This window comes from Leptonotus elevatus, chromosome 15 (assembly GCF_054856555.1).
Source record: "Leptonotus elevatus isolate MCC_2025b chromosome 15, RoL_Lele_1.0, whole genome shotgun sequence".
Classification (NCBI taxonomy): Eukaryota; Metazoa; Chordata; class Actinopteri; order Syngnathiformes; family Syngnathidae; genus Leptonotus; species Leptonotus elevatus.
In genome coordinates, this window is record NC_141253.1 from 19610204 (window position 1) to 19623285 (window position 13082).

At 38.6% G+C, this 13082-nt stretch overlaps 1 protein-coding gene across 5 annotated transcripts in view; it reads left to right on the forward strand.

Annotated features, from left to right (window-relative positions):
* The window catches only part of sptan1 (spectrin alpha, non-erythrocytic 1), a 125124-nt gene that overhangs the window by 88563 nt on the left and 23479 nt on the right, over positions 1-13082 (forward strand). For 3 of the 5 annotated variants that reach the window (XM_086096406.1, XM_086096408.1, XM_086096409.1), the window contains 7 exons: positions 111-210; positions 303-500; positions 2956-3102; positions 3183-3286; positions 4721-4883; positions 7601-7615; positions 9533-9664. In XM_086096406.1, coding sequence (XP_085952532.1) covers positions 111-210; positions 303-500; positions 2956-3102; positions 3183-3286; positions 4721-4883; positions 7601-7615; positions 9533-9664 — 859 coding nt within the window. The remainder of the gene's footprint in view (positions 1-110; positions 211-302; positions 501-2955; positions 3103-3182; positions 3287-4720; positions 4884-7600; positions 7616-9532; positions 9665-13082) is intronic. The other 2 variants (XM_086096407.1, XM_086096410.1) reach the window with 1 other exon arrangement.

Here is a 13082-nt window from a genome sequence, read left to right on the forward strand (position 1 = left end):
CAAAAATCCTATATATGTGTTTTTGGTACCCTACAAGGGTCCAGTAGTTTGGAAATGTAAGTAATATTGACCTTGATCTTGTCATAAATTGTCTTGCTCTATTTTTACAGAGACCTCATGTCCTGGATTAATGGTATCCGAGGACTGGTGTCCTCAGAGGAGCTAGCCAAAGATGTGACTGGAGCTGAAGCTCTTCTAGAAAGGCATCAGGTTAATAAATCTGATTGGGTTCTTGTAAAGATGTTTTTCCTGTTGCCAATCATGCTATCAACATAACATTTTCCTAATTTTCATTTCTTCAGGAACATCGCACGGAGATAGATGCTCGTCTTGGTACATTCCAGGCCTTTGAGCAATTTGGACAGCAGCTGTTGGTGCAAGGCCATTATGCAAGTCCCGAGATCAAGCAAAGACTGGAGGCTTTAGACTTGGAGCGAGCTGATCTGGAAAAGGCTTGGGTACAGCGCCGCATGATGTTAGACCAGTGCCTGGAGTTCCAGGTAAATGTTGAGAAATGATTACTTAATTAAACCATCCAGGTCGGGAGCGCTTTACCGCTTTTCTACCTTTTAAAGCTAGGAAAGCGTGTAATTATTATTATTTTTAACAGTTCTCGGTCTCTTAGCCAATGAAAGGCATCAGAATATACACGTGAAGGTGTCATGGGCCTTGTAGCATTTCGAACATTCATGGCGACGTAGATTAGCGGGAGTTATGAAATAAACGACAGTATTGATAGACGTGCTTCAGGACGTCGAACTAGTGGAATCAATCGACAGTGATATATTGTCAAGACATATGTTAGCAGACAATGAGGAGGTCAAAGATTTGAATGGCTTTGAAACGGAATGGAGGATGAATAATTACCACACGATTCCCCGAGGTTGTGATTGAGATTGGTTTATTTGAAAGGGGACAGTGCAATTTCACAAAACAAAACACCACAGCTACGAAATTATGAGGAATATATAGTGACTAGTATGTCACTATATAAGTCCTTCACACATTATACAGTAAGGCAAGTAATTAACAATAAAGTATATGTATCAAGGTATATTAACCCCGACACAGTTAACTATAGGCATATAATGATTAAATCTTACCTTTGACACAATGGCGATGTATTTTATTTTGAAATATGAGTTATTTTGCTGGCTATTTTTGTAACCCGGAAGTAAGACACCCGGTTCAGTAAAATCCCGCCTCTCCACGTGTGGCTACCCTTCCCCTCTCATCCTAGCACCGTCCACAAAACTCTAGAGTGCCGCGTTCGTGACCCCTCTGAGTGGCCGCGGTGAGACCGGCCAGCACTTGCAGTACAACCGCGTCTTCTTTAAATGTGGAAATTGGGATGGATGTCAATACGGATCCTCTGCCACAAGATATCGTAGTGTAGGAGAAGGGGGATAACAAATATAAACCATGCGTGCGGCGTGAACCCGGGACCATCTGCTTACAGGGTGAGCACGCTAACCACTACACCATTCGGTCATATAGGGTCAATGGCGCAAAGTTTTTTACTTGTAGTTTACACAAGCATCAGCCGCAGCACGGAACCTTTCTGGGAATTTAAGACAGCCAATTTTCATTGCACTTTGGCATTACAAATGTGAAGGATAATTGATTGCTTTGAATTCACTTGGACATAATGTTTACTGATTAAAGGCTACTTTTATCACTATCCTGCGAGCATGAAGGTCTCAGAGAAAGTGGGCGTGTTTAGTCCGCAATGGTGGTGCGGTGGTGGGTCCTCAATTGAGTACCCGCTCATTTTCCCGTGTTGGGTGAGGCTAGTGCTTGGAGAGCAGAATAACCTAGAATTTCTCATAAAGGTGTGAATGGAGAAGAACACCACTTTGGCGATGTTTTTGCTGAGGAATTAGCATTTTAACATGGCTAAAAGCTCCGCAATGTTGACGTTACTGACCCTTGCAATAAAATTCTCGTTCAAAAGGATTACACAGTAAGTACATACACTAAAACCACACAAGAACACTACAAATGAGGATTTGAGATTTGGTATTGGTAGATATAAATAATTATATAATATGAAGTCAAATTCTTTGACAAAGGCCTTGTAAATAGTTTACCTTTTTGCAGAGGGATTGCACAATCACCTCTGAGAGAAGCACGAGTGAGGCGCTCACTGCTGTCTCTTTGGTTGAAGAATTTGACCAGAGGAACAGGAGCAAGACCATTGAGAACCTTGTAAACAAGCCTCAGATTTGCAACATTGTGAAAGCTAGCCCAGTTCAGAATATTACGTTTTTTTTGTATTGCGCAATGGTGATAGTGCCAGGGCTTGGTCCCGTGCTGGTCTTCACAACTGTGCCCCATGTTGAAGGTAAATATACGTGCAGATGTTACACAGTTTTCAGCGTTTAGCATTTTTACTGATGAACTCTGGGCGCGCCTCTGTATTGAAGCCAATATGTACGGTGACCCGAGCCAACACACTCTGGCTAGGGCAAAACATTTCAGTGGTCTCACGTGACTGCGCAAGAGATGAAAACTTTTATTAGGCTATGGATCAGTATGGATCTCACACTTTTTTTTTAAATCATCAAACTTCACACAAGGAAATGAAATAAAACAATAAACTAACTCAAACAAAAAATGACGTGAAAAGTCTGTATTATTCACACATTATTATGTTTGTTATATTGGATTCTTTGTGTGAAGTTTTTTTTTCTTTTTTAAATATAGTGAAGGTGTCTAATAATGGACTTCGTTTTGTGTGAAAACCTCAGGTGTAAGCTCTCAAATGTTTGTGGAATTATGTTTCTATCTGCTTCAGAGGCTTTCCACGAAAACTTCAGGTTTTTGGGAATGATTCTAAAGTCACCCATAGGTTTTAGAGGCATGTTTTGCCCTTTAGGCCTTAATGTGTATTATGTCATCACTAACAGCAATTCGTCTGCCATTGACTGACAATTTTCTACCTTCATCTTACAGCTCTTCAGCAGGGACTGTGAACAAGCTGAGAATTGGATGGCAGCTCGTGAAGCATTTCTTGCAAGTGATGACAAGGGAGACTCCCTTGACAGTGTTGAGGCACTAATCAAAAAGCATGAGGACTTTGATAAAGCCATTAATGTGCAGGTGAATTTTCGCACAAAATTTGTCATCTTTATGGATTACTGCTTTTTTTTCTATAAACTTGTAATTTTCTAAATGCACAGGAAGAGAAAATTGCTGCTCTGCAATCCTTTGCCAATCAGCTAATTGGAGCTGACCATTATGCCAAACCTGAGATCTTCAGTCGACGCAATGAAGTTCTTGACAGGTTGGAAACATTCTTCTAAAGATCTATAGACGTTTCACAGATAAAAATGTTGAATTTTAATTTGTGAACTGTGAATAGGGGTTCACTGTCGTATGCAAATAAGTCTCATAGCTCCCTACCAAGAGTATATTAACAGGGCTGCTTTTTCTAGATGTGCTGCAAGTTTTTACGTTCATCCATAAGGTCAGTGGGTCAGGGGGTGGGAGGACCACATCACAAAAATGAGCACCAAACAACAACTTTGTTAGTGTATGTTTGCTAGTAAAATGTATGAGCAGTGGTCCACTAACCCTGTAAAAAATGATGGCTGCAAATCCGTGAATACATGATGGCTGCCAATCCTTTCACTTGCTATCCATTGCCGTCTTCTATCTTCATTAGCAGGTATTTGATAAAAAGCCAAGTTTGGTTTACACCCTTGTCTATTAGTACAAGCTACCGCACAGCAAGATATGGCCATTTTAGAAGATAATCAATTAAGATACAGGACCATATGCTTTCTGAGTTTCAACGGTTTCAATAGCTGCAAGTGGTTATTTTTCCATCCAACGTCCTGGAGAGAGCGTTCTCATGAAGGCTGTGACGTCACGTGCAAAAGGACTATACACTATTAGGGCAAAATACTTTCTACATGGAGTGGGGAAGCCCTTATGTTGCATGACTGTTTTACCGTCTCCTGTTGTGCAGTTTGAACAAATCAAAGGAGTTAAACACATCCACAGAAGATAGCACCCAAATAAAGGCCATAACCATGCATTAAATGCACACAAAAATGTTTGAAGTAAAACCTTTATTTTAAATTGGACAGCAAGAGTGCTGATATAAATCCAGCATAAAAAAAACTGGAAAAAGCTGAAATGTGCCTTGGTTGAAAAAAAATCTTTCGACTAGTCATTAAATATTCCTAAATGTAAAAAAAAATCAAAGAATGGCTAGAATATTACATGATTTTTTTTAAGATGCTTATAATCAGATTGGTGTTAGAAACGTTTATAGGCCGTTGTCCTTTCGAAAAGGGTGAGCGACAAAATATTGAGCAAGAAATCCTTTACTATGACTATTACTGTTCAGGGACACAATTTTATTTCTCCTCCCAAATTACAAATTAATGTTTAATTAAATGTAATAGAACATGATTTTCCGTCAATTATTTATTTATTTGGTTTTGTACATGCAAAAGCTAATAATGGTGGCACGAGCTGTAGAAAGTATGCAGAGCTATAATCCTGTCCAAGTCACTGTCCACTGGGGTTGTAATTTTCTGCCCACCAGGAGCCTTTTCCCATTTTGCATGTCCATAATTACAGGCTATCCGGTGGGGTACGTTGGGGTCATGCATAATCACTATTTTGTAGTTAGACCTGAACAAACATATACATCAGACAAAAACTGAAAAACCAGATCCAAAACTCTAAACAGCTGATACTTTGAAAGGTGGCTTCGGCTGAAGACCCAAATGATCGAAAAGCGTTCGAAGCTTGGTGAATCCCAAACCCTGCAACAATTCAGCCGAGATGTGGATGAAATAGAAGCTTGGATCAGTGAGAAACTTCAAACTGCTACTGATGAGTCTTACAAGGACCCTACCAACATTCAGGTATTTTTATTGTTTTATTGTTTTTAGTTAATTGATAATTAAATACAGTGCAATTGGAAAATATTCAGAGCGCTTCACTATTTACACATTTTATGTTACAGCCTTATTCCTAAATTACTTAATTTTCCCCACAAATTCCACACACACCACCCAATGCGAACATGTTTTTTTTAATGTGGTAGCAGATTTTTGCAATTTTTATTATTTTTTTAAACTAAAGAAAAATAAATAATCACATGCACATACATATTCAGAGACATTGTCCTGATGCTCAAAATTTCCAATGATCATCATTAAGATGTTTGTTCAGTTTAAATCCACCTCTGGCATATTGAGTTGATTGGACATGATTTTAGAAAGGCTTGGAAAACAGAACAACCAGGACTTTTCCAAGAGCTGAGTTTTCTTTTTATCTGTGCTGAAATTTTTGTGCTGAAAAGAGAATTGGGGAATATTGCCCTCCAGCCCCACCCCCCAACCATCCTCTTCTTTCCCTCCGTAACCATCCACCGCCACCAAATTGCTGCCAAAGGTGCATTAAACACAGTACTGAACAAGGGTTGAGAATGCACATGTAAATGTAATTTCATAGTTAATTTTTAAGAAACCTCCAAAGATTAAAAAAAAGAAACTCTTTCATGTCTTTAGATTTTTTTTTAATTATTTTTCTATTTTGAAATAAAGCTGAAACATAATTGCAGAAAAATTGAAGCGTTGTGTCCACTTTCTGAATGCATTGTATGTTTGTGAAAAATCATGGAAAATTGTGTTTTTCAAATCCTTTTTCACAACAGGTGCGACTGTTGTGAAAAATAATTTGGCCCCTTCCTTATTTATTTCTATTCTGTTTGGCAACGAAAACCTAATTAGATTAAACACAGCAAAAGAAAGAATAGTTTAATCAGATCAGTTAATCAGTAACTCTTTGCTCCCCAAAATATATAAAAACGTTTTATTTTAAATATTGTCATGGTCCCAAAAACGTATTTATAATTTTTTTAATGTTTTTTTTTTATGCTAGAGCATACAGAAGGTTTTGATGCAGCCTCTGACTTGAAGAGGTCGCTTAAAGCAATGGTAGTTATTACAAAAAACGGCCAGCAGGTGGCAGCAGAGATCAATCAGGGTCATGTTGCAACACAAGCTCTTTTCCCAAGTGTTTTTAACAGGCTTGTGAATAATGATGAAACGTAGCTATATTCTAATGCTAATTGCTGCAAAACGGAAACAGATACAAATATACTATTTTTGTACTGATAAACGAAGACACTCTAATCTTTCCTTTGGTAGGTTCCATGTTTTTATAGCAATAGAACACAATATTATGTGGGCCTTACAAAATCAGTCAAAACCCAGTAAAACAGCTGGGATTGAAGGGCATTGCTTTAGTGAAAATCGCTGGGAGTGAACAAGTCAATTCGGTCGTAACCTCGCATAATGCTGTCTTGTTTGTTTTGTGATCATTGTCTAGCCTGGAAATGAGAAATGGCACTGTGACACTGCAGTGGTACATTAACATTAATTAATTTGAGGTATCGAAGCAAGCTTCAGATACTCAAGTGAGAAAAAAAAGGCGATAAGCTCATTCAACTTCCGAGGACGTTTTATTGTCGTCAACTTTGAATCCAACTGTTAACTCCCAACGCCGAATATCTAAGTGTGTCTTTCGACAGGTAGCCGTTAATAAAGAGTCTCGCCCTGCTGGTCTGTGAAATTTCTAAACTGAACTCTAATGACGAGTAAATGCCGGTAGGGAGAGAAGTGTTGCATCGATTAAAATGTAAGATTTTTTTTTTTTTTGAGTTTAAGAAGTTGTAGAATAAGATTATGAGCTGAATTGCAGCTCGTTGTCTCTGCTTTTTGGTCAGAAACCAGCGATTTTGATGAATCCAACCATTGTACTGCTGATTACTAACAAACGCAAAAAGTCCACTCTTCCTTTTGGTAGGTTTGGTGCCTATGTTGTCAGAGAGCGCAATATTCTGAGGGTGCTGAAATGCTCGAAAAAAGCTGGTTATATAGAAACTCTGTTTTGAAAATGGCTAGAAAAGAATGAATTATTTCAGAACAAAGTTGTGTGCCCCACACCCTGAAAGACGAGTCAAATCAGCCGTTATGATGTGACACGCTGCCGGGAACAACTTCAAAATAAAAGCATTTCAAGGCGTTGATCTCTTTATACATTACTTGGTAAGGTAAGGTTTATTTTGAAGTTTACTTTCTCATCGCTTTAGCATACTGCCGTTTACAGTACAGTACAGTATTTAAACAAAAAATACTTTACCTTTTTGTTGTGGTGTGATGGCATCAGTGGATAAATGCTATGTTAATGCTAGCTTTAGTTCAGTGCTGAGTTTGTGTATTTTACATTGGGCATATTGTTACTGCTAAGCGGTCTATTACAAACATTTGTTTGCGTTTGTCAGAAAGCATGGCCCTACCATTGGGTTTAACATGGTAAAGATTTTGAATACCTTTCATTATCAATGAGTGGATACTTTATCATTCTCATGTTGTCTTAAATTTACTTTAAACATTGCATTCAACATAACAAAAAGAAGGAATCAGGAAGGGTGCGCAACACTGTATTTTCTTTCAAAGCTGCTAAATTGTATTTTATCATACATAATCTGTCATTTGTGTATTGATTGTCCAACCTCACTTTCCTATCTGACATAACACTAAATTATTTTCTAATGTCTTTTGCTTTTTCATAGCTATCCAAGCTTCTGGTAAGTTTGAGTACGGTTAGTTTACTAACCAATAGAATATCTTCGTTTGTGGATGTGATTGTATATAAAAATATACATAAACCCTTGTGCCAGATTTTTATAGAAATGCAGAAAAAAAATACCTTTAGTTAAAAGTAGTGGGTGGCATCTGTAAAGACTTTGGGCTTAAAACCGGACGGTTATGGTTCAAGTCCATTATTTTCTGTGGTCATCACTCTCACCTATCTCCTTGCACACCCACATGTTTATGATTAATATTGTTTTGTAAGCATGTTGTTGTTGTGCATGTGTTGTTTTATTAATATGGCAAAGGAGCCTCACTTACATCCACTTCTTACTTCCTGTGGCGGTAATGGATAAATAGTAATCGGAGCATATCGGTGGCCACCGTATGCACCCACCCCAACCCCCGACTAGTTTTAACTCGACCTTCTGGTTCCAAAGTCCAAGTCTTTACAGATGAGATCTGTGCACACGCACTAACACACACACGCACACCCCCCCCCCCACACACACACACACATGTTTGTCTTTGTATCTTAGTGGGGACATCTCATCGACATAATACATTTCGTAGCCCCTTACCCTAACCATCGCAGCTGATTGCCTAACCCTAACACAACCAAAATCAAATTCAAACCTAAACTCTAAACTAAAATCTTGACCCTCAAAAAGAGGTCTGAACTTGTGGGGCCCACCAAATTGTCCCCACAAAGACACTTAATAATCAACGACCAACTGGTTTTCATTTATAGAACAATATAATGATTTATTTTTTTTTACTTAAAATTTGAACTGTTTTAGCAGCCCACGATTTTCCGCTCTAGAGACAATAGTGAGATTTTAGACAAATCTCCCCATAGATTTTGGTCTATGAGACAAAGTGACGTCAGAACCACAGTTACGATTTTACCAGCTAAAACAGCACATTTGAGTAAGCTGTGTCAGGTTGTCAGCATCAAAGTGTAATTTTCGCCTATTTAACTGCCGTTGAAAAGAAATCTGATGACTGGGGCACTTGAACGCTGCTAGCTCGCACTGCTAGCCACCGCTTAACGCTGGCAACAAGCGTAGTACAATAAATTGTCAACGTGATTGAATCTTAGCGCCCTTAATTGGCAATTGAACATGATTTCAGAACTAAGTTGTGTGCCTCAAACCCTGAAAGATGAGTCAAATCAGCCGTTATGATGTGACCGGTTATCGGCTACCAGGAACAATTAAAAAAAAAAAAAAAAACGTTTCAAGGTATTGATCTTTTTATACATTACTTGGTAAGGTAAGGTTTATTTTGAAGTTGGCTTTCTCATCGCGTTAGCGCTGTGTACTGTCGTGCATACTGACGTTGGATTGACCACTACTTCCTGACAGTTTACACATAAAACAGCGGGTATTCGAGGGAGAACAAAATGCCTAAAGCATTTTTTCCGACTTAAAATAATTACTCGATGTCTTGTTTCAGTCCTAGTAAACATGTCTAACTTTTCAATCTGTCTGTTCTTTTTGCATAACTTGCTGTTCTCTGACAAGGATCTGAACAGCATAATTCAAACACGTGTTCAATTCATCCATTCTGTATTTCTATTCTTGAATTGCTTTTATTATCGTATAGAATCACATTTTTGAGGGCCAAAATGAATGAAGTTCACTAAACTTTGTACTCATATTGGACCTGGCGAAGCATTTAAAGTTGTCATACATGAGTAAAGAAAGTGGGTCTGTAGCGCCACCTACAGAGGTTTAGGAGAAGTGCACACTAACACAGATTCATACAGATTTGAGAAAGCCTTAGATCTTTCACTCAGCTAATGAAAATGGGAGAAAAACAAGAGTTGTTTGTTCTTTGGTTCAGTATAGATTGGTGGTAAACTGTCAGAATTTAATTCCCATGCCTTTTCCTTCTCTCAATGACTGTAGAGTAAACATCAGAAGCACCAGGCATTTGAGGCGGAGCTCCATGCCAATGCTGACCGAATCCGTGGGGTCATAGATACTGGTAACACACTCATCCACAGAGGTGCCTGTGCTGGCAGCGAGGATGCTGTTAAGGTATTTATTTACTGTCTGTGTGATTTCATATAAATTGTGTCATAGTGACAATCGTTTTAATACATGTATTTATAGATAAACAACGATCAATTGATCTTTATAAAAGTGTTGTGCTACAAACCTACATAATATAATTAGCTGGTAAAATGTTAAATAGAATATTATTGTTTTTGTTTTTATTGTTTTGCCACAACTTTAATTTAGATAATGTGTATTATCCCCATGGTAGGGTAATTAGCGTTGTTACAGCAGCAATAGTGGTTCAAAAAAGAAATGGAAAACAAATAGGACACATAACTTTAGGTCTACTTATTGTATGTGCTCAAGCACATCAACACAACATACATGAATCTACACACAATAGGTAAGAGAGGTTCACAAACAACCCAGTCTGGTGTCAGTTCTGCCAGCCACATCTCTGTAAACAGCAGCATGCTTGCGTCCCGGAAGTCCCTACTATGTCAGGGCCACTTGCTTTTCCATTTTAAGAGCTAACAAGGATAGCGCTAATGTTCCCCATGAAAACAAACGGGAAGACGGGTTAATATGGTCTCTTTGCTCGAGACTCTCTCCCAGCACAACTGTCTATTCCTCTTCAGCTCACGGGGAATAGTAGGTCATGTGCCGGGAGCCGTCGTTTATAACATAACAAAGAATGCACGATCTGGCTTAAGTGAGAACAAATCACAGCATTGTCATGTGTAGTGTAGTGTAGTAGTGTCACAGCAATGTTTAATGGCAATGCGTGTACTGTATGTATGTATGTACAAACCCAATTCCCAAAAAGTTGGGACACTATACAAATTGTGAATAAAAACTGTGGAAGTGCCAAATTTCAATATTTTGTTCAGAATAGAACATAGGATGACAGGTCAAAAGTTTAAACTGATCATTTTAAGGGAAAAATATGTTGATCACACAAAAAAAAACAGCTGCACTGTTACCCAGTTACCACTAATGAGGCCCATTGCAACTTGATTGCAGTATAAAAAGAGCTTCTCGGAGTGGCAGTGTCTCTCAGAAGCGAAGATGGGTAGAGAATCACCAATTATTCCAATATTGCGCAGAAAGATAGTGGAGAAATATCAGAAAGGTGTTTTACCAGCAAAAAATTGCAAAAAGGTTGAAGTAATCATCATCTACAGTGCATAACATCATCCAAGGATTCAGAGAATCTGGAACAATCTCTGTGTGTAAGGGTCAAGGCCGAAAAAATCATATTGGATGCCCATGATCTTCGGGCCCCTAAACGGCACCGCACCGCGAACAGGAATGCTTACTGTAAGGGAAACTACAGAAAGGGCTCAGCAATACTACCAGAAAACATTGTAGGTGAACACAATCCACCGTGCCAGCCGCCATTGCCAGGTGAAAGTCTACAGTACAAAGAAGAAGCCATTTCTAAAGCAGACCAAAAAGCGCAGGCGTTTTTCTGGGCCAGGGGTTATTAAAAATGGAGTGTGGCAAAGTGGAAACCTGTTTTGTGGTCAGACAAATCACGATTCAAAGTTCTTTGGGGAAAACTGGGGCGCTATATCATACTGACTAAAGAGGACAAGAACAACCCAAGTTATCAGCACTCAGTTTATAAGCCGCATCTGTGATCGTATAGGGTTGCATGAGTGCGTGTGGCATGGGCAGCTTCCACATCTGGAAAGGCATTGTCAATGCAGAAAGGTATATTCAGATTCGAGAACAACATATGCTCCCATCTAGGCATCATCACTTTCAGAGGAGATCTGGCATTTTTCAACACGATAATGCCAGACCACATACAGCACCAATTACAACATCATGGCTGCGTAGGAAAAGGATCCGGGTATTGAAATGGCCAGTCTGTCCACTTCTTTCACTTATAGAGCACATTTGGCGCATCATAAAGGGGAAGGTGCAACAAAGAAAGCCCAAGACAGTTGAACAGTTAGAGAGACACATGTTAGACCATTTTCTAAACTTGAGAAACTTGTCTCCTCGATCCCCAGACGTTCGCAGACTGTTGTAGGCCTCACAGTGGTGAAAATGGCCTTGTCCCAACTTTTTTGAGATTTGTTGACACCATGGAATTTAAAATCAACATAGTTTTCCTTTAAAATGATACATTTTCTCAGTTTAAACTTTTGACCTGTTCTCTATGTTCTATTCTGAATAAAATATTAAAACTTGGCACTTCCACATAATTGCATTCAGTTTTTATTCACAATTTGTTTAGTGTCCCAACTTTTTTGTAATTGAGTTTGTATGTGGGGAGTGCACAGCGTCGTGTGGAGACCTGACACCTGGAAATGCTTGCGTGTATGGGAATGTTTAACTGGCTAATGAGCACAATGTTTTCTCTAGGATTTTGAGCAGTGGGGGAAGGCAAAAAAAATCGGGAGATTTTTTTTCTTCTTCATCTAAGTGCCCAGTGGTGGTGTGTTTACTGTTTATCCATCGACCAGATTTTGGGGGCGGTCGGTATGGGGGTAGCGGGTTGATGGATTTTTATTCGCGGACATTTAGCCGTCAGCGGGTTTGGGTGGGATGGGATGGTTGTTGATGGAACTTTAAACACATCAAGTGCATGTTGTCAGACCCGAGTTAAAGTAAAAAATAAAATTAAAATAATAAATTTGACTGAAAACTTTTTGTGCTTAAAATGGCTGCGTTCAAAGAAAATTTTGCAATGCACACTGATTTAATTTTTATAATATTGTACATAATATATATCTTGTCCAAACAGGAAGATTTTCAAAGTCAGAAAACAGCATAATGGAAGTATTAAAGTAAACAGTGAGTGTCAATAAAGGGGGTCTGCCCTCAGATTAAACAAAATAATAATAATAAATTGTGCATTCCAAGCATGAAAATGGGTCAGGGATGAAGAAGGTGAGAAATCTACCACCCCTCTAAGGCAATCCGCAGGCATGCTCCCTTGGAATATTTCACATTTAAATACATCAATTTGAGGCATTTTGGGGTAAAACAAGCAGAATTAAAAGACAGTATCAATGTTTAATAAAGGATCAATCTATGCATGGTCACATTATGCTATATAAGCAGGGTTTGAAGGGTTACTTTTAAAATGTATTCTGATTTCTGATACAATTTCTAGTTGCCTGTTAATAAATTTAGCTAATAATGTAATCCATGTACCGTAATAATATAAAGTAATGCAATTTGATGAATATTTATTACTTTTGGATTAATCCACTTCCAAAACTAGGACGAATTTTAGCGATATTGCGAAGGGCTCCAGTATTATATGGTTTTATAAAAACTCATGATTTAAATGGGCCTGATCAAGGTTTTAAATGGAATTAGAATGAATATGAATATGGACATGGGCATGCTCTCCGTTCTAGTCTTGCTGGATCTAAGAGCCGTTTTTGACCACAAGATTTTATTAAATGGACTCCGCAACATGATCACCCTCTCAGGT